Source organism: Bison bison, unplaced genomic scaffold (assembly GCF_000754665.1).
Source record: "Bison bison bison isolate TAMUID 2011002044 unplaced genomic scaffold, Bison_UMD1.0 scf7180017864313, whole genome shotgun sequence".
Lineage (NCBI taxonomy): Eukaryota > Metazoa > Chordata > Mammalia > Artiodactyla > Bovidae > Bison > Bison bison.
In genome coordinates, this window is record NW_011494885.1 from 1,160,829 (window position 1) to 1,188,806 (window position 27,978).

Genomic DNA, 27,978 nt, shown 5'->3' on the forward strand with positions numbered 1-27,978 from the left:
GGTGGGGTGGGGGTTCCTTCAGCATCATGTGCTTGGCACTGGAAACCGGAAATGGCATGGAGGTCTTCCCATGGGCCATTATTCTTGGATATTTGGAAACTGATTGACGGGAATCATTGAAAATGACATCTCTCCTCCTTCCTCCGTTCCTCCTCCCTCCCTTCCTTTTTTTCCTTTTTTTTTTTTTTGCCCTTTACCATAACATAGTACCGGGGTCCAGCCCCGGTAGGAGCCAGGGATTCCCTCGGGAGGACGGCGTTGGCGATTAGAATAGCGAAGGCTGAGAGATTTATTAGAGGCTCATTATAACTGGTTTACGCGGGAAATCAATAAAGTTCGTAGCACCAAACTTGCTCTGACTACGGAGGCCGCAGGCGCTCTCTCAAATAGAGGAAGGTGCCCCACCTTGGGCGCCTTCTCGAGTGGGTCTTAGAAGCCCAGACAAATAAGTAGTCCCAGAGGAACCCCACGCTCCAATTAAATGTCCTGAAGGAAGATCAGAAGAGAAAAGGAGGAAAAGAAAACAAGAAAGAACGACACGGGGAAACCGAGCTTCAGTGAGCAAGGCCCGCACTTTATTTCCCAAAGTAGTTTTTTTTTTTTTCCCCAAAGTAGTTTTTATACCTTAAGTTGTGCATAGAGGATAATGGGGGGAAGAGGTAGAGTCATTCAAGGTCAGCAGTCCTTGATCCTTATCGAAGCCAGGCTTTCTTTCTGCAAATTTATCATATGCAAAAGTTTTAGGTGATTTACATCATCTTCTGGCCAGGAGGTCTGTTAACATTTTATGACCCTTTCTTCAGAAAACTTATTTTTCTCTCAAGGTGATTATTCTAAAGTCAGGCGCCACCCTCCGAAAGCATTAGATAAAGTTGCATTCCTATAGGGCAAAAGTGTGGTGGGCTATAACAAGAAAAGAATTAACTCAAGGGTCCAAGGTTACAAACATTAAAGCTACTACTTACATTTCTATACACCAACTATATTAATCAATACACTCCCAGGGAGACAGTAGGTAAGGGATATGGAAATTTGGCAGCAAGCATTAGCTCAACAAAGAAATCCTCTACTAGCTCTATTCTAACAATTTTAACTCTGAGAAGCTCTGCATTGTTAGAATACCTTAAGCTTCCTGTGCCTCTCTTGGTTGGGAGGCTGTGAATCTGAACAAACCTGTCAGGCAAGCTAGAAAGTCATCAGGGGGTTTGAATTGAAACACTCCTATTATGCCCAGGAGACTTATTAACTAGAGCTCTAAATTGATTTTCTTACAGAGAAAGGTGGTCGGGGATAACTCCCTGTTAATGTCAGAAGAGTTGGTGAAAGTCGTAAAATAGTAAAACAGACAGATTTTGGTTTTGGGGTAGATGCTCGGGCAGGTCCGGGGGGCCCCTTGAGCCCTGACTCGCCTTTGCATATCAGGCCTCTCCGCGTGACCTTTGTCATGGGTGGGAACTCCCGTGCTGGCTCCCGGCAACATAGTAAAAATGGACTTTAAGGTCATACTGCTAATCTATAGCCACCCCCCCACCTCGCCCCCTTCAAATACAGCAGCTCCTTCCTCAGAACTACAAAAGGCATGTACCTGAGCCTTTGAAAGTAAGACGCTGTTTAATTCCTCCTTTTCTGAGAAGGTTTTGTGCTTAGCTGTAAAGTAGGAGTTGAGAGTAGGAGACACGGAGAAGCCATGTTTGGGTTCAAAGGTTCCTACATCACTGTCCTGTAATTTTAGGTAATTTATTAAGTTTTTCTCATCTGTAACAGATGATGATAATAACACCTCTTTTATTTCTTTATTCCCCACCATACAGCTTGAAGGACCTTAGTTTCCCGACCAGTGATCAAACCCATGCTCCCTGCAGTGGAAACACGGAGTCTTAACCACTGGACTGCCAGGAAAATCCCAACATTTATTTTTAAAGAGAAATTAGTAAGTTACACTATTACATAAAGTACTATACTTAGAACATTGCCTTCCTCCCTTGGTTTAATTCTCCAGGCAAGGATACTGGAGTGGGTAGCCATTCCCTTCTCCAGGGAATCTTCATGACCCAGGAATCAAACCAGGGTCTTCTGCATTGCAGGCAGATTCTTTCCCAGCTGAGTTATCAGGGAAGCCCATTTTAAAAGAGAAATTAGTAAGTTAAAGTATTACACGAAGTACTATACTTAGAACATTGCCATCTTCCCCTGTTTTTATGTACTCGACACACACGTTTGAGTCAGTCATACCTCCCCCTCCATGACTTCCAGAGTTTATGCTTAGCATGAACAAACAATTAATTTTCCAAGCCAGAAAGGTTTAGAATGAAAAGGGGCTCTAATCAAACTCCAGGGGTGCATTTTTGCCTTTCTTCTTGCAATATTCCTATTGAATTGCTACTGAATGTGTCTTTTCTACCTCAATGAGAACACTGGCTCCCAGCATCAACACATTTATTCACATTTTTGGTGCAGCAAAATACAGTTTCAGAATTGCTTCAACCACAGAAAACACACCTACTAAACGGAGTTCCAGATTTGTTTGCAGTTAATTTGCTGTTCTCTTCCACCACCTACCTCACCCAAGACTGAGGGTGTCTATTCAAATATTGTCTTGTTTTCTTTTCGTTCTTTCCTCAGTGCGGTTATCGTAGTCATTGAAGTCCAATTGGGTTCATTGGTTTCAATTTTAGTTTTTTTTTAATCCTTTCCCATCCTTTCTGATTTTATTTTATTCTTGGAAAATGTAGAACGTTTTAAACATGTTTTTAAAAAAGTCAAAGTATGTACATTTTTTTTTTTTTAATTAGAGAAGTGTCATTCCCTCCCTTAACTCTTTTAGTCTGTGAGCATCTATTTTCCATTCCTGACTGGTAATCTCCCTTGTGGAAAGGTCACAACAAGGCTCCGGTTTGTGCCCTTGTTGAGTGTAGGCAGAGGAGAGGGGAAGGGCTGTAGACTGGAAGGCCTCAAGTTCCACAGAATGACTGTGGATCACTCTGGTGGTGGTAGTAGTTTAGTCACTATGTCCTGTCCAACTTTTGCAACCCCATGGACTGTAGCCCACCAGGCTTCTCTGTCCAAGGATTTCCCAGGCAAGAATACAGGAGTGGGTTGCCATTAACTTCTCCAGGGGATCTTCCTGACCCAGGGATAGAACTCAGGTCCCCTGCATTGCAGGCAGGTTCCTTACCCACTAAGCCACCAGGAAAGCCCATGGATCACTCTATTGATTGCCAATTCCCTGCCAGGGACTCCACTTTAAAACCTAAAGAAGCAGAACTTGGTAGGGAGATTTCTTCCATCATCTGCCACCCTGGGGTTTGGTGGAGAAAGAAAGGAGTGAGTATCTGGGGAGAGTTGGTAACCTACATCTGTTTTCATAATTTTCTCAATTCAGCAAGGCTTTTAATTTTCCTGGATCAACCCCTCCAAAGTCACGTCACTTGGGATTAAAAAAAAATTATTTATTTGATTTGCCTTCCATGGTGACTCAGTGGTAAAGAATCTGCCTGGCAATGCAGGAGACATGGGTTCAATTCCTGGGTCAGGAAGATTCCCCTGGAGTAAGAAATGGCAACCTGCTCCAGTATTCTTGCCTGGGAAATCCCAGGGACAGAGAAACCTGGAGGGCTTACATGGAGTCACAAAAGAATCAGACTCAACTTAGCAACTAAACAACAACAATTTATGTTATTATTTATTTGGCTGCACTGGGTCTTAGTTATGGTATACAGGATCTTTTTTTCTTTTTTATGTTTTATTTTATTTATTTTTAAAATTAATTTATTTATTATAATTGGAGGCTAATTACTTTACAATATTGTGGTGGTTTTTGCCATACATTGACATGAATCAGCCATGTACATGTGTCGCCCTGTCCTGAACTCCCCTCCCACCTCCCTCCCCATTCCATCCCTCTGGGTTGTCCCAGTGCACTGGCTTTTAGTGCCCTATTTCATGCATCGAACTTGGACTTGTCATCTATTTCACATATGGTAATATACATGTTTTAAATGCTATGCTCTCAAATCATCCCACCCTCGCTTTCTCTCACAGAGTCCCAAAGACTGTTCTTTACATCTGTGTCTCTTTTGCTGTCTCTCATATAGGGTCATCATTACCATCTTTTTAAATTCCATAAATATTTGTTAATATACTATATTGGTATTTTTCTTTCTGACTTACTTCACTCTGTATAATAGGCTCCAGTTTCATCCACCCCATTCGAACTGACTCAAATGCATTCTTTTTAACAGCTGAGTAATGTTCCATTGTGTATATGTACCACAACTTTCTTATCCATTCATCTGCTGATGGACATCTAGGTTGCGTCCATGTCCTAGCTATTGTAAACAGTGCATGCAGGATCTTTTAACTGTGACATATGAACTCTTAATTACTTTTGGCATGTGAGATGTTGTTTCCTGACCAAGGATGGAAACTGGGCCCCCTATATTGGAAGCTGGAGTCTTAGCCACTCATTGGACCACCAGGGAAATCCCCACCTAGGATATTATTATCTAATATTATGGATATTGGGTCAATATATATCCTTGAAATACTATACAGGGAGCAACAAGTGTAGAATATCAAAGGTCTCTCTCTAAAATTATCATCTTTCTTGACCACATTTACCAATATTAGTCTTGTTTACATCTTTTCTACTTTTATCAAGTATAGTTACTTATATTTCTATTTTATTAATTTATTCTTTTATCTTCATGCTATGTTCCCTCTACTGTCCTAAGCAAAATTAAGCAAAATACATAAGTTAATTAAATATTTTTTCACAGTTTAAAATTATTCCTTTAAATCTATCAAATCAGGCAGGCTGAGCATGTTACTCAAATTCTCTATATTTTGTTTATTTTGGGAACTCAGTGACATTCTTCAGATAGATATCTGTTAAACTGCATCTTGTGTCCTTCTATTTCCTAAAGCCTTTTACTATAAAAAGGAAATTGTCAGTTTGAAATCCTACAGGGTTAAGGGAATTTCCTGGTGGTCTAGTGGTTAAGACTCTTTGCTTCCAATGCAGGGGCAACAGGTTTGATCCCCAGTTGGGGAACTAAGATACCCCATGCTGCACGATGTGGAAAAAAAAAAAAATCCTACAAGGTTAAGCCATTAACATGAATAAATAAAGTCTGTTTCATGAGGCTACAATGAATTAGAGGATGCCTTTCCAGTCAATAGAGGTGAAATTACCTAGCTCCATTTACCATTTTTCATGGGAAAACACTGGCCATGACTATAGCATTTTCTAATTTTTTAAAAGAAACCAAAAAAAAAAAATCTAGATTGTTCAGAAGTTGGCATTTAATCTAAAATTTATAAACCACAGAATGGGAAAAAGAAGAGACATATTGGTGCCATAACTGCCCATTTTCTGCCACTGTGTAGCCTATGTTTAGACAAACATCATTCATAAATACATATCCACATTGCTGTTCTTCAATTGCTAAGTTGTGTGAGACTCTGCAATGCCATGGACTGCAGCACTCCAGGCTTCCCCGTCCTTCACTATCTCCCAGAATTTGCTGAAACTCCTGTCCATTGAGTCAATGATGTCATCCAATCATCTCACCCTCTGCTGCCCCATTCTTTTGCCTTCAACTTTTCCTAGCATCAGGGTCTTTTCCAGTGAGTCAGCTCTTCACATTAGGTGACCAAAGTATTGGAGCTTCAGCTTCAGCATCAATCCTTCCAATGACTATTTAGGATTGATTTCCTTTAGGATGGACTGGTTTGATCTCCTTGCAGTCCAAGGGACTCTCAAGAGTCTTCTCCAACACCACAGTCTGAAAGCATCAATTCTTTGGTGCTCAGCCTTCTTTATGGTCCAACTCTCACATCTGTTCATGACTACTAGAAAAACCACATACCCTACATAAAATGGTAGCAAATCATTTACAACTTGGAAAATAGCTAGTTTATTCTTTCAAGATAGTTTTAATCAATATATGTATACCCAAATCTGAAGTAGGATTTTAAAAATACGAATCAAGGTAAAATTTGCCACATGAAGGAAAAATAATACACATCTTATCTTTCCCTCTAGACCATCTGGCTTTGAATAAAATAAGCTGCTGGATGTTGACATTATGGCTCCTGGTGAGTTGGTATTGGGGATTCTCTTTCTCTTCCAGACTGGAGTTGGGCTCTTAGGGAATTTTTCACTCCTTTATTTTTATATGTTGACCTTGTTCACAAAACACAGTCAGAGGCCCACAAATGTAATTCTCAATCAATTGACCTTAGCCAACTCCCTGGTCCTTTTCTCTAGGGGAATCCCTCAGACACTGGATGCTTTTGGTTTGAAACATTTCCTGGGAGAAGCTGAATGTAAGGTTAGCTTTTATACTCACAGAGTGGCCCGGGGGGTTTCCCTCTGTACCACCTGCCTCTTGAGTGGCTTCCAGGCTATCACAATCAGCCCTAGTAATTCCGAGTGGGCGAAACTCAAACTTGAAGCTCCAAAATTTGTTAAACCTGCCTGTTTCCTCTGTTGGATTGTTCATCTCCTGATAAATGTTGTTGTGCCCATGAAACTGACTCACCAGATAATTACTGCAAATGTAACAGAAAATCAAAGTTTTGGATTGTGTTCTGCAAAAATGCCTGATTCATTTTTGACCTCAATCTATGCATTCCTGTTTCCTTTCCTTGATATGTTGTTTTTGGTAAACATGGGTTGGGCCAGTGGTTCCATAGTGCTCTTCCTGCAAAGACATAAGCAGAGAGTCCGGTATATTTACCACAATAGTCTCTCTCCCAGAGCATCCCAGGAGGCTTTTGCCATTCGCACTGTCCTGCTTCTGGTGAGCTCATTTGTTTCCTTTTATTCTCTCTCCTCCATCTTATCACTTTATATGACTTGCTTTGTCAACCCCAACTTGCAACTAGTGAATGTCAGTGCATTCCTGGCTGCTTGTTTTCCAGCTTTCAGCCCCTTTGTGCTCATCAGCTGTGATACTCAAATCTTCAGAACCTGCCTTGTTATTTGTGGTAAAATAAAAATCTCCAAATAGTCCTTTTACAAATAGCTACCACTCATTCAACACTTTTTAAGCACTCAATATTCGGTGACTGAGTTTAACTGTAGACTCATCTAAAATGTATTATTTTTCAATGTGATTTGTGATTTAGTTTAATTTTCTATATGCCTTTGTATTTTCTCTTTGCATATTGTCTTTCAATGCAGCCAATATGTTTTCCTCTACCCAAGAAAAAAGGGATCACTTCTGTTGACACTTGGCATTGTCCTATATGACAGGGAACTATTAATAATTCCAGTGGAAGACCTACTTGATACTATTCTTGCCCTACTACATATAATTTGATTTAGCTTTTTAAGGCCTCATCCTTAAAATGGATCAGCTAAGGACCAGCAAGCACTTGAAGAAGCATTCTATCCTGAAACAAAGACAAAGACAAACAGATAGGGGAAAATAACATGGAAGAAAAAGGATATTAAAGAAGTAAGCTAAAATTTTACAATTTGTGAGCAATATTGTTGGTGAGATATGAAACTCTATTACATGCATAAGGCAAGGGTAGTATGCTATCAAAAGAATGATAGAAGACCAAAAAGACTACTGGGACTTAGAAACATGACAGAAGAGGTGAAGTATTCAGTAGGGTGGTAGGAAATTAAAATGGAGGAACCTCTAGGAAATTGGATGAAGGGATAAGAACATTCAGTTCAGTTCAGTTCAGTCTCTCAGCCATGTCCGACTCTTTGCGACCCCATGAATCGCAGCACGCCAGGCCTCCTTGTCCATCACCAACTCCAGGAGTTCACCCAAACTCACGTCCATTGAGTCGGTGATGCCATCCAGCCATCTCATCCTCTGTCGTCCCCTTCTCCTCCTTCCCCCTGGAAGAAGGGATAAGAACATTAGAAACCTTAGAAAAGAAACAGAAATGATATATGCACCCCTATGTTCATCTTAGTATTATGGAAACAACCTACGTGCCTATTAATGGATGAATGGACAAAGATGTGGGAGATTCATAGATACACAGGAATATTATTGAGCCATAAAAAGGTGAAATCCTGCCCTTTGAGACTGCATGGATGGACCTTGAGGGAATTATGCCAAGTGAAATAAATCAGACAGAGAAAGACAAATAACATATGGCTTCATGCATATTGTGGGATATTAAAAAAAAGAATCAAAAAACAAATGAACAAGCCAAATCAAACTAAATGCGTAGACATAGAGAGCAGAGTGGTGGTTGCCAGAGGGGAAGGAGTAGGTTGGTGGGTAGGAGAAGGTGAAGTGGTTAAAAGGGGTGTCTGGCTTGACCACACTGACTCCATTTTGTCAGCTCATTCTCAGACTCACAGTCCTACCCTCTTCCCCTTCTGAGTGACTGAACTTTAGCCTCCTCACAAGGAATGCACCCAAGCCAGATAAGTTCTCTATCAATTTTTACCCTTGCCTTCATCTAGTAGGCAAATAGATGAATGCTTTGCTGGTGCCGATGGTCAGTGGTCATGAGACCCATCAGAGAGAGGAAAAAAATCTCCCGTTCCTGTCAGTGTGGGTGTACTTTTTACTTGGTAGTCAAATTCTATTTTTAGCTTTGACTCCTTTAAATTACCCCACACCCTTTTTGATGACATGGAGTGTGGCTGTGAATGCTTCTGGATCATCCATCCACCAGATCTTTCCTGCCTGTATGTAAGTTAACCACAATGAACTTTATGTAAAATTGCACTTTATGTAGTGGCCTGCTTAATATTCCAGTCTCAAAGTTTCTTCTCAGTTCAGAGACTATTACTCAATATCTTCACTTCCCCAAAGGCGGTCAACGGTAAAGTCATGGATGGAAGCTAAATTTTTGGTGGTAAGGAGGCCTAAGTGCATACAGAAACAGAAATATAATGTTATACACATGAAACATAATGTTATAAACCAATGTTACCTGGATTTAAAAAAAAAAGAAAGAAAAAAATAATGGCCCCAAACTTCCCAAATCCAGGAAAATAAATGACATCAAGATTCAAGAAGCCATATAGACTCAAAATAGGATGAATCCAAAGTAATCCACAGTGAGATCATGGTAACCTGAAAGAATATGCATATAGAAGATACACAAAAGAAAATGAGAAAGACAGCAGACCACATTGCTACACACACACACACAAATCAATGAAACAGAAAGGAAGACAGCAAGAAGGGAAAAGTGACAAAAAAGCTGTAAGACAAACAGAAAACAATGAACAAAATGACAATAGTAAGTCCTTCCCTGTTAATTATTACTTTAGATAACAATGGATTAAACCTCCCTATCAAAAGACAGAGTTGTTGAAAGAATAAACAAAAAAGATCCAACTATGTTTTATCTACAAGAGATTCAATTTAAATTTAGACACAGAGAGGCTGAAAGTATGGAAAAAGACATACCATGCAAATTAAAAATGAAAGCATGGGTGTTGTTTACTCACTAAGTTGTGTCCAACTCTTTGCAACCTCATGGACTCTAGCCTGCCAGGTTCCTGTGTACATGAGATGCCATCTCCTTCTCCAGGGGATCTTCCTGACCAGGGATCGAACCCACATCTCCTGCATTGGCAGGGGGATTCTTTATGGCTGAGCCACCAGGGAAGACCCAAAGCATGGGTGGCAATACTTTAATTACCTAAAATAGATTTTGTCCAAAATTCAAGTAGGGCATAAAAATATCAAGTGAAAACACCTGGACATCTATTGCCTTGTTATAATGATTCTTAGTAGCTCTCAGTCTCTTCTGACACATATACATGTAAATAAGAGGTGTAGGAGGTGTATGTATGTATTTTACATTTTAAAAAATTTTATTAAATTATTTTTTTATTTTTGGCTGTGCTCCGTCTTTGTTGCTTTGCATGGGCTTTCTCTAGTTGTGGAGAGGAGGGGCTTCTCTCCTGTGGTGCACTGGCTTCTCATTGCAATGGCTTCTCTTGTTGTGGTGCACAGGCTCTAGGGCACTCAGGCACAGTAGTTGTGGTGTGCAGGCTTAATTGCTCCACAGCATGTGGATTGTTCTTGGACCAAGTATCGAACCCATGTACCCTGCATTGGCAGGCAGATTCTTATCCACTACACCACCAGGGAAGTCCTGTATTTGACATTTTTAACAGGCATAGAATATTGTTAAAAGTCTGGCATACATAACTTTGCTCTTGTTCATACACTTATACATATACAAACACTGCTGCTGCTAAGTTGCTTCAGTCATGTCCGACTCTGTGTGACCCCATAGACGGCAGCCCACCAGGCTCCCCCATCCATGGGATTTTCCAGGCAAGAGTACTGGAGTAGGGTGCCATTGCCTTCTCCATACAAACACAGTTGCCTTCAATTTCTATATCAGAAAGTTTAAAATTTCAGCACAGATAAATTCTTTATAACTAATGAATATATTTTAAAAGTATATAATTGTGTAAGTACAACCCAAGAAATAGAAAACACAAAGTAACTTTAAATCCTTTCATCAACTTATCTCTTCATCTTCCTGTCTTCCTGTAGTTTCCACATTCCTGAATTTATCATGTTTGTTTTTTATTATGTACCACTTATGTACAAAATATCACTTGTTTAGCCTCTTTTTAAAGTTTTATGAATGAAATTATATTGTATATATATAACTCTTTGCTCATCATATTTGTTAAATTCAGTAATTTTCACTGCTGTGCACTCTCCCGCTGCATAGGTACTCCACAACTATTCCTCTTCTGATGGGCATATTTCATTTCTGGATTTGTCATTGCAGTGAAATGAAAACAGTGAAAGCAATGTAGTGAAATCAATGCTGCTGATTTTGATGACAGTGAAAATTTTGATGAAACCAATTCAGTTCAGTTCAGTTCAGTCGCTCAGTTGTGTCCGACTCTTTGCGACCCCATGAATTGCAGCACACCAGGCCTCCCTGTCCATCACCAACTCCTGGAGTTTACTCAAACTCATGTCCATCGAGTCAGTGATGCCATCCAGCCATCTCATCCTCTGTCGTCCCCTTCTCCTCCTGCCCCCAATCCCTCCCAGCATCAGAGTCTTTTCCAATGAGTCAACTCTTCGCATGAGGTGGCCAAAGTATTGGAGTTTCAGCTTTAGCATCAGTCCTTCCAGTGAACACCCAGGAAACCAATTAGGGTGAAGCAAAAGAGAGAGTTTTGGAAGAGAAACACACCAACCAACAAAAAAAGGTCAGAAAAGAAAATACTTTTTTTTTTTTTTTTTAGGAATGCTTAGATTTTTATTCTGAAATTACAATAAGAGAGAAATTTTATCTTCTCCCCTAATACTATACCCATTAACTGTTCATCTATTTTTATCTACCATTTCAGATAAGAAAAAAAGGTCTGACAGAAGAAACTATATATATTTTGGTTCAGCATTGCAACTGGCATAGGTCCTGTCTAAGAAATGAAACTAGATTTTGTATATTTAGAATATTTTAAAATGCAATGATCATTTTTGGAAATAAAACAAGTAGTTTTTTGACTGACTAATTACATCGTCTCAAACAGATTCCATCCCTTATCTGGCCCATAAGATAGGACATCTGATTCCCTAATTCTGGGCTCTGCTGAAATCTACCTGCCCCTACAAGTGGGAATTTATTTCTTTAGTCCACGGTTTTCAAAATCATTTGCTCAAGTTTCTTTAACATCATAGAAGAGTGGAAGCCTACCTCAGCCATTCCATGACTGGCTGTTACTTTGATTTCTTTTTTATTTTTCAAGGTTATGCTGATTTGCATTCTTTCCCATAAAACATCTTTGATTCATTATAAAATACCCAAATCTTTTGGCAGATAAATTTCAAGTCTTTTTCTGCATATTAAATTTGATTCTCCAACAAGATGAAATGACACTATTCTATTTTCGAGGTAATGAAACTGGATTATTGTCCTGCTCAGTCACGTCATTCACTATCAAAACACACAGTCATGATTTCCCAGGCACATATAGTGGTTGGTAGATAATCAAACTAAAAAACTAACATGCCAAGTTAGATAACATTGTACTGTTTTTCAATTCCAGCTGGACAGTGTCCCATTTTCACAATCACCATGGTACACACACAAAAGAAAAACCTATCAGAAAAAACATCTCACAAATACTGTCATGTTCAGTTACTGACATTAATAGAAATACACAAAGACACAGACCTCAAGTCTCTGTTCTTCTCACAGGTCCCCATGGTCACATCCATTCATGACCATTTATTGTTGCTTCCCAACAGTGGCATATAATCTTTAATACAAACCGCCTTGAAAGTGAAAGTTGCTCAGTTGTGTCCAACTCTTTGCAACCCCATGGAGTATACAGTCCATGGAATTCTCCAGGCAAGAATACTGGAGTGGGTAGCCATTCCCTTCTCCAGGGGATCTTCCCAACCCAGGGATCGAACCCAGGTCTCCCACATTGCAGGGAGATTCTTTACCAGCTGAGCCACCAGGGAAGCCTAGGAAACAGAGATTCACATTTGCAGCAACTATCCCATCAATATAAACAACTCTACAGTGTTCCAGACATCGAATTGCATCCACAGGCTCACCTAAGGCAATACACACTCATCTTTTCAACTGCCAGACCCTGCTCCAGTCTTTCATACCCAGGCAAGCTCGTCATGGCCCAGCTCAGGGTCATTTCCACAACTTTTACCCCAGATGCCTCAGCTCACTGAGGCCTAAGCCCCCTAACTGAGAGAATCAATTCCTAGGTAGGTTGACAAGAAGTCCGAGGTCTCAGAGGAGGAGATAGGGGTCTGGAGTTCTCAAGGAGGAGAAAATGACAAACATTTTGTTCTTTAAGCCCAGAGCTGATGATTGCACAACAAAACAACTCATCTTGCTCAAGGATATGTTCTGCCTTAAACTCTGTACCAATGATAATATAACAACAATGTATCCTGCTTGTGGACATATTTCTCCTTCTTGAGAACTTTCTGACTAACCCTGTCATCTTAAAATATATATTATATCTCTGTTCATTTCCAAGACAAACCATTCAATATCAGTAATCCAAGTCTATGCCCTGACTAGTAATGCTGAAGAAGCTGAAGTTGAACAGTTCTAATGAAGACCTACAAGATCTTCTAGAACTAACACCCAAAAAGATGCCCTTTTCATTATAGGGGACTGGAATGCAAAAGTAGGAAGTTAAGAAATACCTAGAGTAACAGGCAAATTTGGTCTTGAAGTACAGAAGGAAGCAGGGCAAAGGCTAATAGAGTTTTTCCAAGAGAATGCACTGGTCATAGCAAACACCCTCTTCCAACAACACAAGAGAAGACTCTACACATGGACATCACCAGATGGTCAACACCGAAATCAGACTGATTATATTCTTTGCAGCCAAAGATGGAGAAGCTCTATACAGTCAGCAAAAACAAGACTGGGAACTGACTGTGGCTCAGATCATGAACTTCTTATTGCCAAATTCAGACTTAAACTGAAGAAAGTAGGGAAAACCACTAGGCCATTCAGGCATGACCTAAATCAAATCCCTTATGATTGTATAGTGGAAGTGACAAATAGATTCAAGGGATTCAATCTGATAGAGTGCCTGGAGAACTATGAATGGAGGTTTGTGACATTGTACAGGAGGCAGAGATCAAGACCATCACCAAGAAAAAGAAATGCAAACAGGCAAAATGGTTGTCTGAGGAGGCCTTACAAATAGCTGTGAAAAGAAAAGTGAAAGGCAAAGGAGAAAAGGAAAGCTATAAGCATCTGAATGCAGAGTTCCAAAGAATAGCAAGAAGAGATAAGAAAGCCTTCCTCAGTGATCAATGCAAAGAAATAGAGGAACACAATAGCATGGGAAGATTAGAGATCTCTTCAAGAAAATTAGAGATGCCAAGGGAACATATTACGCAAAAATGGGCACACAAAGGACAGAAATGGTAGGGACCTAACAGAAGCAGAAGATATTAAGACGAGGTGGCAAGAATACACAGAAGAACTATACAAAAAAGATCTTCATGACCCAGATAATCACGATGGTGTGATCACTCACCTAGAGCCAGACATCCTGGAATTCGAAGTCAAGCGAGCCTTAGGAGGGCTGGTGGAGGTGATGGAATTCCAGTTGAGCTATTTCAAATCCTAAAAGATGATGCTGTGAAAGTGCCGCAGTCAATATGCCAGCAAATTTGGAACTCAGCAGTGGCCACAGGACTGGAAAAGGTCAGTTTTCATTCCAATCCCAAAGAAAGAAAATGCCAAAGAATGCTCAAACTACCACATGAGTGCACTCATCTCACACGCTAGTAAAGTCATGCTCAAAATTCTCCAAGCCAGGCTTCAACAGTATGTGAACCATAAATTTTCAGATGTTCAAGCTGGTTTTAGAAAAGGCAGAGGAACCAGAGATCAAATTGCAAACATCCATTGGATCATTGAAAAAGCAAGAGAGTTCCAGAAAAACATCTATTTCTGCTTTATTGACTATGTTACAACCCTTGACTGTGTGGGTCACAACAAACTGGAAAATTCTTAAAGAGGTGGGAATACCAGACCACTTGACCTGCCTCTTGAGAAATCTGTATGCAGGTCAGGAAGCAACAGTTAGAACTGGATATGGAATAACAGACTGGTTCCACATTGGTAAAGGAGTGTGTCAAGGCTGTATATTGTCACCCTGCTTATTTAACTTATATGCAGAGTACCTCATGAAAAATGCTAGGCTGGATGAAACACAGGCTGGAATCAAGATTGCCAGGAGAAATATCAATAACCTTAGATATGCAGATGACACCACCCTTATGGCAGAAAGCGAAGAAGAATCAAAGAGCCTCTTGATGAAAGTGAAAGAGGAGAGTGAAAAAATTGGCTTCAAGCTCAACATTCAGAAAACTAAGATCATGGCATCTGGTCCCATCACTTCATGGCAAATAAACAGTGGAAACAGTGACAGACTTTATTTTGGGGGGCTCCAAAATCACTGCAGATGGTGACTGCAGCCATAAAATTTAAAGATGCTTGCTCCTTGGAAGGAAATTTATGACCAACCTAGATAGCATAATGAAAAGCAGAGACATTACTTTGCCAACAAAGGTGTGTCTAGTCAAGGCTATGGTTTTTCCAATAGTTGTGTATGGATGTGAGAATTGGACTATAAAGAAAGCTGAGCGCCAAAGAATTGATGCTTTTGAACTGTGTTGTTGGAGAAGACTCTTGAGAGTCTGTTGGACTGCAAGGAGATCCAACCAGTCTATCCTAAAGGAAATCAGTCCTGAATATTCATTGGAAGGACTGATGTTGAAACTCCAACACTTTGGCCACCTGATGCAAAGAACTGACTCATTTGAAAAGACCCTGATGCTGGGAAAGATTCAAAGCAGGAGGAGAAGGGGACGACAGAGGATGAGATGTTTGGGTGGCATCACCGACTCAATGGACATAAGTCTGAGTAACCTCCAGGAGCCGGTGATGGACAGGAAGGCCTGGTGTGCTGCAGTCTGTGGAGTTGCAATACGTCAGACACGACTGAGCAACTGAACTGAACTGAACTAATCCTGTCATCTTAAAATGCAAATTGTGGGAGTGGGCCTAGTAAGACCTTTACAATCTTGAGACATTCTTTTGATTTATTGCAATGACCAATTTAAAAAGTATATAGCTCCCTTGCTAAGACTAGCGAGGGGGGGACTCTCCGTCCACTTTCTGATGTCTATGTCAGAAGCTTTCTCTGTCCCTTTTCATACTTTAATAAAACTCTGCTACACAAAAGCTCGTGAATGATCAAGCCTGGTCTCTGGTCCTGAAACTGAATCTTTTTCGGAGATCACAAATCCGACATCGTTCAAGGTAAGCTATCATAACCCCCATCTCCACCTGCCCTGGACTTGAGAATGCCTTCCTAGACCTTCATTGACAACTTCTTAACTTTCCCTCAGCCACACCAAAGACAACGAAGCCACTAGGTTCGGCCAATACTCTTCTCTCTCCGGCAAAGATCAGAAATTCAGATTGGCTTTAGAAAAGGCGCCCCTGACAGGCTGAGCCAAGTTGCATGCTGGGATGAAGGTCCAGGTTCCCATCTTCCGGGGGATTCGCTGGCCCCGGACTACATTTCCCAGAAGTCTTTCGGCACAAATCCTCTCCGGGCGGGGCGAGTTTGCGGAGAGCGCTTCGAAGTGCTGGGCTAGAGCCTCTGAGGATTTTCGGGCTCTTATTTCCCATGAACCTCTGGGCCTAAACTAACCTCAGTCTCTGGGTCTCTTTCCGGTGTTTCCGAGATTTTTGGACTCTGCGTGGTGAGTTGGACGAGTTGGAGGAAGTGGTCAGCCCCCAGTCAGGGTGGGAGGGCTCAGCGGACTTCTCCAGCGCCCTGTCAGAAACGGCAGTGAGGGAGGGAGGCGCTCGAGGTGAGAAGGCCCGGCGGCTGACAGGTTGTGTGGTGTCCGGAACCTCAAGCCTGGTGTGTGAGCGAGAGTCTGAGAAAAATGGTGTGTGACAGACGGCGTGACAGAGCCAGAGTATGTCTCCCTAACGGTGTGCGAGATTGGGATTGTGTGACAAAGTGACGAGGTGCGTGGTCTTGTTAGTACTTGTGGTTTGCTTTGGCGGACGCTCTAGGTTCCCTCAGTCGCTGCCTGAGTTAAGTGACCACAAGAAAAGAAGCCCTGTATTAAGCCTTAGAATGTGTGTTTCCGGCAAGAAGACACAGATCGAGTCTTGAGAATTTTACAGTTTTACATCTGGAAGCGTCCTCATCACAGTCTCCTGGGAAGATGTGTACGATTCCTCTTTGCGGGGCCAGCTTCACGTGTCAGCACCACGGCAGCCAGACCTCTGTCCCCAGGAATTGCTCTCAGCTGAGTTGCAGCTTCCCCTTTAATTCCGTTTGTTTGTGTGTGGACGACGGCAGATGTGCCCCCGGAGAGTGTTTTGTTTGTTTTTAGTTAGGTCTGTCTGTGTTCCAAGGAATTCTGGTGTCTCACGATTTCTTCTCATCCCTTCTCGCCGTCCCTACCGACCCCCTCACCCCCATCTCCTCCACCACCTCCGGTGCTGCTGGGTTTCTGAGACGACCCTGAGAAGTAGGAAAGAACTGTTGTATATTTTTTGTGTTGCATACTTAGAAATCAAGGTTCAGGTGAATTTGTCTTTCTTTTTTTAATTCATAGTTCCCTTTGTTTCTTATCTCTCTCTGCTTCTCTTTTTTAAGTCTTTATTGAATTTGTTACAACGTTGCTCCTGTTATATGTTTTGGTTTTTTTGGCCAGAGGGATCGAGCTCACACTCCCTGGATTGGAAGGTGAAGTCCTAACCACTGGACTGCCAGGGAAGTCCCACCTTTGTTTATAATTATGAGAATTTTTGTTTTCCTTGACGTTAAGTATCTCCATTAGTAGTGTCTGTCCTGGGCCTTCTGGTGAATGACCCACCACGCTGATGCAGCCCTCTCCCCAGAGACCCCCTATTGTCCTTCTCCTCAGTCAGTAGCCATCTGTTCATATGGCAAATTGTTCAAATCCTCGAATGCATTGGAAGGCATTTTTCAAGGATTATATCCAAATGTTTTAAATTGACCATTCAGTGAAGAATGAGAATGGTGTAGCCACACTGGTTAAGTATCTACTCTGTAGGAAATATTGTTGTGTTTATGTGTGTAGATTTCCCTGCTCTAACTTTGAAGGGAAAAAATAATTTGTATTCATTCACAGGAGAATCTTGACAGTGAAAGTGTCTCACTGTGCTACAGCTACAAGATGTTGAGGAGCTGGTAGGTGTCATTTGTTTCAGACCCACTGATTTTCAGTGTTGGGCCTGTTGGTTCATTTTTCTTCATGACTGAATTCCCTATCACTCAATTTTTTACATTTGGAAATATCTTTATTTTTCTAATTGGGCTTCCCTGGTAGCTCAGCTGGTAAAAATTCACCTGCAATTCAGGAGACCCCAGTTTGACTCCTGGGTCAGGAAACTTCCTGGCGAAGGGATAGGCTGCTCACTCCAGTATTCTTGGGCTTCGCTGGTAGCTCAAGATGGAAAAGAATCTGCCTGCGATGTGGGAGACCTGGGTTCAGTCCCTGGGTTGGAAAGATCCCCTGGAGAATGGAACAGCTACCCACTCCAGTATTTGTGCCTGAAGAATTCCACGGACAGAGGAGCCTGGCAGACTACAGTCCATGGGGTCGCAAAGAATTGGACACGACTGAGCAACTTTCACTTTTATTTTTCTGATTTCAGAGTTAACACAGGTTTGTTGCAAAACATTCACCAATCTGGGAAGTGTATAGAAAAGGAAGTTAAAATTATATCCCATAGAGTTAATCATTCTTATTATTTTGATGTCTTTTTATTCAGTTGTTTAAGTCAGGACAGGCTCACTTCAGCACACCTGGACTAAAGCTTCTTTTTCCTTCTGCAGCTCTGGCTTTTCTGGACTCTGTGCTTCACCAATAGAGGAACTCTATGGAGCACTAATTAGTTCCTGGGATTCTAGAACCATGACTGACGTAAGTTGGTCTTTCTCCTTGACATGTTGTGATGTTTAGGTCATGTGGATCTTTTCCTGAATTACCCTAAAGCTTTCTACTTAACAGAACCCCCTCCTTGAACCTCCTTCTCAGTTCTTCCTGTTCCAGTAAAGGGTGATGCCAAATATCCCAGCATCTGCCCTCTGTGCCATTTCCAATCAGCACCATCGTATTCATCAACCACTTAACTCAACATCTCCTGTGGCTCAGTCTTCCATCAAGAGCAGTGAAGGGATGGAGTCCTCTAAGGGAAATATTTGAGCATCTGTCCAAGAATAACACAAAGAAATATACTGAACAATCAGTTCGCTTTTATTTATATACTAGGAAAACCAACAGTAGGTTGAGTTCATCATCTTTCAAAGGCATGAAGAGGATTCATATAAGAGGAGGAAAGAGGAGAGAATGAAGACTTAAGACCTTTGGAAAGCACCAGTTTTCCTTTTGCAAGCCAAGATGCTGATTAATTCATGTTCTATCTAGAAAAAAAACGGATAAAGTTTCCTCAATAGTTTTCCTTTTTCAGGCCAATATACAGCTATCAAAGAAGCGGGTCAGGGTGCTCTGCCCTTAGCCAGCTGAATGGTCACCCATGGGAAGAGTTTCAATTGTGTATTCTCTGGTAGAGCTTTGGTGTTTAACTGGCACAGATCCATATCAGGCTGTCTTAAGTCTTGCCTTTTGTTATTACTTCCATCTTCGTTCAGCCAGGGCTGCCCCGTTTCCCTTATTAGGGTTTCTCATTCCCATGACAGGTCTGTGGTGTGATGAGTTAGTGATGAGGGTTCCTTTGGATCACACAGGAAAACTTGGAACTTCTACACAGACCTGAGTTTTCCAGAAAGATAACATAGAATATAGGATTTCTTAGTTTCAGCTTCAGTTTGTATGAGATCACATGTTTTGTGAACTTTCAGGATTAGAGTGGGGAGTAAGTGGTTCTTTCCAGGGATTCCCTTATCAATAAACACCAGTGTCAAAGTCCATTTTGTTATTGACCAGGTTGTGACATCTGTGTCATGTCATGATCTTCTATCCGTATCTTCCAACTTGAGAACAAGGAATGTGTTAAGCGATGGATGGTTGATGGTACCACATAAGAAGAGGATCCAGATTCTTAAATACTGGATGATAACAGACTCCTGGAATTAAGAAACTCTTTAAAAGTTTTGTTCACCCTAAATGTGTAATAGTTATTAATCTTGTACATTCATATGATGAACTGAGTTGCATCTAATAAAAATGTTTTATGTATTAAATTCATCATAATAAGAAAAAAATGCTAACCACAGGGAACTATACTCAGTATTTTATAATTACCTATAAGGGAAAAGAATCTGAAATCCGTGTGCTATATACCTGAAACTGCTGCTGTTGCTGCTGTCACTTCAGTCGTGTCTGACTCTGTGCGACCCCATAGACGGCAGCCCACCAGGCTCCCCCATCCCTGGGATTCTCCAGGCAAGAACACTGGAGTGGGTTGCCATTTCCTTCTCCAATGCATGAAAGGAAAAGTGAAAGTGAAGTCGCTCAGTCGTGTCTGACTCTTGGCGACCCCATGGACTGCAGCCTACCAGGCTCCTCCATCCATGGGATTTTCCAGGCAAGAGTACTGGAGTGGGGTGCCATTGCCTTCTCCAATACCTGCAACTAGCACAATATTATAAATCAACTATACTTCAGTAAAAAATTAATATAAGAAGAAAAAGGAAAATGCCTATGATATAATCTAAGAGAATGATTCACTTGAGGTTTAATGGTAATCTTTAATTTAATGGAAATCATTTTTCTAAAATAAGAGATTTTATAGTACATTTGGGAAAAGTGGGGTTTTTTTCATATTTTTTTAAAGGGACAAGATGGTGTAGCAATTCCTATATATAAAGAATTTATGAAGTGGGCACATAGCAGGTTGTATGTATGTATACACACCCATAAACATCCCTGTCCCTTCCCACAACACACTTTTTATTTAATAGAGGAGAAACTAGGATTATTTTATGCATATCAGACAGATCTGGGAAGCTGAATTATCTCACAGTATACAGGAAGTTCTTTCTGCGATAACAGGTTTCTTTTTGAACGTGTAGACACTCTGCTTTAATCATACTAATTTCCTTACTTTTTCCTACCCATCTGTTTCACAGGCTTTCAGCTGACTTGGTTGCTATATTTTTCTCTTCTTATAGGTTATCCTTCATACTCCTCTCTTTTTTCCTCTTGGGAATATTTTTTTAATTTCTTTAATTTCACAAGTAATGAGTGGGTTTTTGGTTTTAGGGCATGGTGACATTCAGGGATGTGGCCATTGACTTCTCTCAGGAGGAGTGGGAATTTCTGGACCCTGCTCAGAGGGACTTGTATGTGGATGTGATGTTGGAGAACTACAGCAACTTGGTCTCACTGGGTAAGGTCATATGCCTGAAATAATTTACTTTTCTATCTGCAACATCAGCTTTCTCCACTGGGAATTACAGGGCTCTTTTTGAAGAAATCAGGTGAATTTCACCTTCATGTTCTCAAAATAATGCGTTGGTATTCATTGGCTTAGAAGTGGGTTCATTGAGCACCTTGATCATCCCATCCCTCAGGGAGCTTCAACCCTCCTCTGGCCTTTTCTGCAGTGGCGTCTCTTCAATGACCAAGGAGCTGGATTTGTATTATGGGGCATATGTTTATTTCATAACTACTGTCAGAGAAACCACATTTCATGCTGTGTTTAACGTCAGCATTTCTACAGGTCATCTCTGTCCTTGCTAGTCATAGTGTGGTTCTTTTGTGTGAGGGACCATAGAAAGGCCAGAAGAGAGTTAGTGAAAGAGAGAGTACCCAGAAGTGAGTGAGGGAGACAGGAAGAGCCTAGGTGACAGGCTGTGGTGTTGGTTTCGGGGAATAATGTGGATTGTTCTCTCAGTGATTAGAAGCCATGATTTGGTTTACGTGGGGTTTTAACTTTTTTATTTTTAAGTGTTACACAAACACCTATCATCAACTTCTTCCAGGGTTTGTTAGAAATTGCACCTTGTCAGGTCCTACTCCAGCATCTGTATTTACTTATGGTCCCTGGTGATTTTTATTCACCTTAAAGAATTGCTCCCCTTTGTTATGTTCTGACCCACATATGGGAAGTACAGCTAGAAACAAAATCCTGATACACTGTGGCTCTCAGAAGAACCTCTCTACTTTAATAGAGTGGTGGATTGAATGAACAGAAATTCATTGCATGCTAAGTGAACATGTTCCTTTACTTCCAACATATTTGAAGTTGAAAATTACAATCTGAACTTTGCACTTGACAAAGTTAAATCCTACACTGAGTTAAATCCTAGAAATGTCTCACAAAACTTGTTTTCACCTTAGCAAAATAACAACAGTAACAATAATAACATTAATAGTTAACGTTATGCTTACTAAAAACCAGGCCCTGTACTGAGCAGAGCAAATACATGAATGTTTTTAACTTTTACAACATTCCCATGAGGTAGGTACTATTTTTAACCCTTTTTATAGATGAGATTACTGAGGCACATACACAGTTTAAATGACCTCCCAAGGTCACACAGCTGGTGGGGACACAGTGGCAACAGTTGAACCTAAGAAGTCTGGCTCTAGAATCTGTGTTTTAAAATCACCATTATGTGTTCTGTTTGCTCAAAAGAGGTAGAACCTGAATGAGCCTAAAACAAGGTCATTTTTCTACTTTATATGATCTCATGTTCATTCCCACTGTTTCGCTCTTCTCTGGAGTCTTTGTCAATATTATTTTTACCTTTATTGCAAATTTAACCAAATGTTTTGCACTTATAATTAAAAAAACAAACAAACAAAAATCTCTGCACCATTTGAGATTTCTTTTCCTGCAAGCAGACACTCCATTTCTAAGGAGAAGAGCCCTGGATAATTGCTGGGGATGTGAGGAGGTGCAAGAAGTTAGATCCCAGGAAGGCAAAGGCAGGAGGGAGCCATCAGCCCAGGGAACAACCTCACAGGTCACACAGGAGGAGAAAGGGAACAGCTGGGATGGTGTTTGGAAGTTCCTTATGAAGGACCAAGGCCTGTGGAGTGAAGGCCTGACACCTGGGAGAAGATAGAGATCTCAGTTTGAGCTACCAGAGAAACTTCATCCTGATCTCATTTCTGAGACTCCTTGTTTCTCTTCTTCTATTTCCCTCCCATTTCAGTGAGGAATTCTTTTTTGTTCTCGTTGGAACTATTTTACTTATATGTTGGATATAGCTATTTTCCAGCTGTTTTGCATTTGTGTATGTGAATGAATATACATACTCGTTCATCAATTCACCACATATTTGGAGTTCCTACTCCTAGCCAGGCTGCATACTGGGCACTATTAATACCATCAGGAACAAGACTGATAACTTGCTCATTCTTGTGTACTTTGTGTCATTGGGGAGAAACATAAATAAGTAAATAAATAGATAAATAGTATCATGTAATGAAACATGTTCATGAGAGGCAGGCAGCATAAGAGAACAGAAAATGATGGGAACTGATACAGCTAATTCAGATAAGGGGGTCAGGGAAAGCTTTTTTGAATAGAAATGTGAGGTCTAGAATCAGGTTATATGAATACCTGTGAACTGAAGGGCAAAGGTCCTGAAGGTGGTAAGGAACTTTATTGAAAGAACTCTAAGAAGGGTAGAGTTAGTAAAGGAGTGTGTACTGGTCCTGGAGATAAACACGGGTTAGATAATATACAGTTGTGTTGTTGTTTTCATAGGAATTTGGATTGTTTAGTTTCAGTCTGAAACCATTCATCTTTTCTTGATTTACATTCCTTATTTCTTGAATAAAAATTTACAATATTATGTTTCAAGTATATAGCAAAGTGATTAAGTTATACATATATATGTGTGTGTATATATATATATATTTCAGATTGTGTTCCATTATAGGTTATTACAAGATATTGACTATAGTTCCCTGTGCTATACAGTAAATGCTTATTGTTTTTCTATTCTGTGTATAGTAGTTTTGTTAATCCCATACTCTTAATTTCTTCCTCCCCTGACTTTCCCCTTTGGTAACCATAAGTTTCTTTTCTATGTCTCTGTTTCTCTTTTGTATATAGATTCATTTGTATTATTTCTTAGATTCCACATATAAGTGATGTCATATAATATTTGTCTTCCTCTGTTTGACTTACTTTACTTAGTATGATATTCTCTAGCACCATCCATGTTGCTGGAAACGACAATATTTCATTCCTTTTTATGGCTAAGTAATATTCCATTGTGTGTATATATATCATATCCTCTTAAACCAGTTGTCTATTGATGGGCATTTGGGTTGTTTCCATGTCTTGGCTATTATAAATAATGCTGCTATGCACATGGGGTACATGTATCTTTTTGAATTAGAGTTTTTGTCTTTTCAAGATATATGCCCAGGAGTGGGATTACTGAATAATAATAATTGCTCTATTTTTATTTTTTTTAAGGAACCTCTGTTTTTGTTCTCCGTAGTGACTGTACCATTTTATATTCCCACCAACAGTGTATGAGGGTTCCCTTTTCTCCACACTGTCTCCAGCATTTATTACGTATAGACTTTTGTGGTGGCCATTCTGACTGGTATGAAGGGGTGCCTCAGTGCAGTTTTGTTGTGCATTTCTGTAGTAATTAGTGATGTAGAGCATTTTTTTATGTCCCTGTTGGCTATCTGTATGTGTTCTTTGGAGAAATGTCTATTTAGATCTTGTGTCCATTTTTTGATTGGGTTGTTTGTTTTTATTGAGTTGTATGAGCTGTTTGTATATTTTGGAAATTAACCCCTTTAATGAGACTTTTATGAGGAGGAACTTTGAGGCTATTAAATGTTGTATTCCTCTTCAAACTTTCGGTTTATTCATATGTTGGATTTCTAGTCAGTAGGTTGTAATTTGTTCTTCCCATTATTTATTTTGAAGCTCAAAATATATGAGCTGGTTCCAGAGGTGGGTGGGAACCCTCTAAATAGTAGCTTCTGTGTCCTTTGGCATGTCTCCATCACACTTAGAACACCTTATTTTCTGACATAACTCCATGTTCCAGCCCTAAAGTCAGCCTTTTCTTCAAGGTGCCCTGGTTCCTTTTAGTTGAGTATGGTATTTAGAAGCCAGAATCTGAGTGCTAGATTTGCTCATTGCTGCTGGGGAATGGCTGTCCCTAGGCCCTCTCAGTGAACAGAGTAGGAAGAGAATATGTTTATATGCAGCATGCATGTATGTACACACATTTACATCTATCCCATGAGTTCACACAGATGTCTCCAGTTCCTTTTCAACACTACAGGTTTCATTTCAGCTTATTCACCTTCCATATTTCTAACTCCCTTTTCTGACAATGAAAAACATGGGTTCCATTATTCTTAATCTATTTATAGTTGACCCTTGAACAACATGGGTTTGAACCATGAAGGTCCACTTATATGCAGATTTTTGTCAAGAAATATACAGTAGACTCTCCGTTTCCACAGGTTCTACATCCATGGAAAAGGAGGGTCAACTATGGGACTTTGCATCCTTGGGTACCTGAGGTGGGTTCTGGGACCAATCCCCCAAGATAACCACCAAGGGATGACTGTATTTATTTGATCAAACTCTCTGTGACTAACCAGTCTTCTGTTACCACTGCCACCACCACCTTGATCACGTGATTGCCTTTCTTATCCCACTTGGACTGTGACAACCCATGCCAAGTCACTCAGCACATGAACACTTGTCCTTACCTTGCTTGCATTCTGACTCCTGACATGAGAAAACCTTTTTACATTGTGACTGTCCTCGTGCTGGCCGACCTTCAGATCCTGCTCTGGGCCTCATTTTATTAAAAACTGATCCTTGAGGATGCGTTTTGAAAATATTATGTGTGATGAGATGGAAAGTCTTCATTAAGCTCTTCTGCTGTATACTGAAGTGTAGTGGTTACCTTGCAGGAAACTGCCTGTGTCATTGTTTGAATTATGAGTTAAACTAGCTGCTTTTTTCATGGAACACCCCTTTTTTTTTCCTTGAAAGAATGACTGACAGGCACACTATGGTTGAAGGCTTGAGTAGTTGGAAAACATTTTCTTCTAAATGAGCATGTCACTTTAAGAACAACTAAGAGTATTTATTGCCAATGATAAAATTTAAACTTTCAAGTAAAAATTAGAATTGTGTGAAGCTTATATCCATTATTTTGAACTTTACAGCTTCCCAGTAAATATTTTTCTGGTGAGGTAGATATATTTTTAACTTATGGTTTTCTTCGATATTATGTAATGAAATACGTCAGCATTTCAAATATCTGCAGAATTCAGTGAACCAGTAGTTTTCAAATGACCAGTGCATGATATTACAGAATTATGCATGGATAAAAGAAAATCATCTAAAGTGTAATGGATTCTGTAACATAATATGAAAAGTTCATGGGTATGGTTGCATACTCCACCTTGGAACTAACCTTTTAAGAAACCATCACTTCTCATGTTTTACTGTATCAAAGAATAGCATCCACTATTACCTAAACAAGCTCATAGAATATTCTGCTATTTTATAATTATATATCTGTTAGAGGCTGGATTTTCTTCATATGCTATTTTCTTCAGTGCTATTTCTTCAACCAAAATAGCATTGCCACAGTTTGAATGCAAAAGAATCCAGTTGTCCTCTGTTAAGCCAGATATTAAAGAGACTTACAAAATATTTTAAGAAGTTATTCATTAATTTTTTGTTTTGGAATTTTTCTTCCAAATATGGTTACTTTTCATAAAATGTGTTATTTAACATTAATGATTTATCATTTTTAAATAAATTAATAACTTTTAATTTCTCAGTTTTAATTTCTAATATGGTTAATTTCAAAAGATATAGCCTACATAAACAAAAGCTCTTTTGGGTCCTCAATGCTTTTTTTTTTTAACATCTAAAAAGAAGCTAAACTTCTGTTCATTTACTATCACTGTTGAGCCTTAAACAAAAACATTCAAATACCAAGTAATTATAATGGAAGCTCAATTCTTATTTGTTGAACTACTTATTGAGGCTAAGTTGTAAATAAGTGCACTCCTTTTAGTTTACATTTGGTCATCTCAAAGTAATTGTAATATTAGGTTGGTCAGTTTAAATACTGGCTTCCTTTTGGATATACACACAGTCTTCACATCCAAATGTTATTGTATATAAAACAATAAGAAATTATTAAATAAAATAGCAATAGTCAGTGCAGTTTAGGCCTGTGCCCAATTATTGTTGATTAAAATTGCTTCCCACAATCATTTCCACAGTGCTCATCCAACATTTATTAGCTTACCAAGGTATTATACAATCACCAATAGGCAAAAACACTAGATTTGTATACTTTGTATTTCAGATATACTTACACATGCGCAAGCAAGGGATTCACCAATATTGAAGAGTATAAGAGTCTACTGAGACCAAAAAGTTTGAGAACTATTGCTCCAGGGTATGGTTCTTACTTTCAGTATATGGTCTTTCAGAGACCTCAAAGTAGATGCTTGGGAGTGTTCATTGAGGTCTTTCCATTTGAACTGGGTTGACTTCCAGTGTGCAACTTCTAGAATCTCTGGTTGTAGTCAATACCCCAGGCACCTTGTGATGCATAATATTTGGTTACAGATCCAAGGAAGAACCCCTGCATAGGTTCCTGGGGCTCCTTTGCATGGCTTCTCCTTTGATAAACCTTGAATCACAAATTCCACTCACCTTAGCAGCCCTGAATTCAGATCCTAATATCCTTTGCCCAGTGACTTGATTGGTGGAAGGGCACATTTTAGTTTAAGAGACTTTACAAAGGAAGATGATGAGGAACTTGTTAAAATGACCTTTGTGGAATCCTCCAGAAAACTGTCAAATCAGAACATGATGATGACAGAAAACAACAAAATTCTGTAAAGCAATTATCCTTTAATAAAAAATAAATAAAAAAAAAAAGCCCCACCCCCCCAAAAAAAAGAACAATGAGATCAGAAGAGCTGAAAAATCACAACTGAATTTGTTGTTAGACAGGAGAGAGGCTTGTGCTTAGGAATTTACTAAGTCTCCTGATGCAGTTCACTTATGAGTATTATTTTCAATTTGTCTTTACTTCTAGTATAAAGGACTTTTTTTTCTGGTAAAGGAAATAAAATGTTGTGGTTTTCTTGTTTTCTTTCAGATTTGGAGTCGACATATGAGACAAAAAATACATTTTCAAAAAAGGACATTTTTGAAATAAATTTTTCCCAGTGGAAGATAAAGGAAAGAAGTAAAACCATTGAGCTCGAGGCATCCATTTTCAAAAATAACTGGAAGTGTAAGAGCAGATTCAAGGGGCTCCAGGAACACCAAGAGAGATTGTTCAGTCAAGTGATAATCAGCTATGAAAAAATGCCCACTTACAAAAAGCATGAATCTCTTATTGCACATCAAAGAACTCCTAATCAAGAAAAACCTTACATTTGTAAGGAATGTGGGAAGGCTTACAGACATGGCTCAAAACTTGTTCAACATGAGAGAATTCATATG

General features: G+C 39.8%; 1 protein-coding gene across 1 annotated transcript in view; it reads left to right on the forward strand.

The window, feature by feature from the left end:
* The first annotated feature begins 16,104 nt into the window (after positions 1–16,104).
* Positions 16,105–27,978, forward strand: part of ZNF283 (zinc finger protein 283) — a 16,233-nt gene continuing 4,359 nt past the window's right edge. Inside the window, exons 1-5 of the mRNA XM_010852559.1 lie at positions 16,105–16,355; positions 17,658–17,716; positions 18,365–18,452; positions 20,754–20,880; positions 27,629–27,975. Coding sequence (XP_010850861.1) covers positions 17,703–17,716; positions 18,365–18,452; positions 20,754–20,880; positions 27,629–27,975 — 576 coding nt within the window. The 5' untranslated portion in view covers positions 16,105–16,355; positions 17,658–17,702. The remainder of the gene's footprint in view (positions 16,356–17,657; positions 17,717–18,364; positions 18,453–20,753; positions 20,881–27,628; positions 27,976–27,978) is intronic.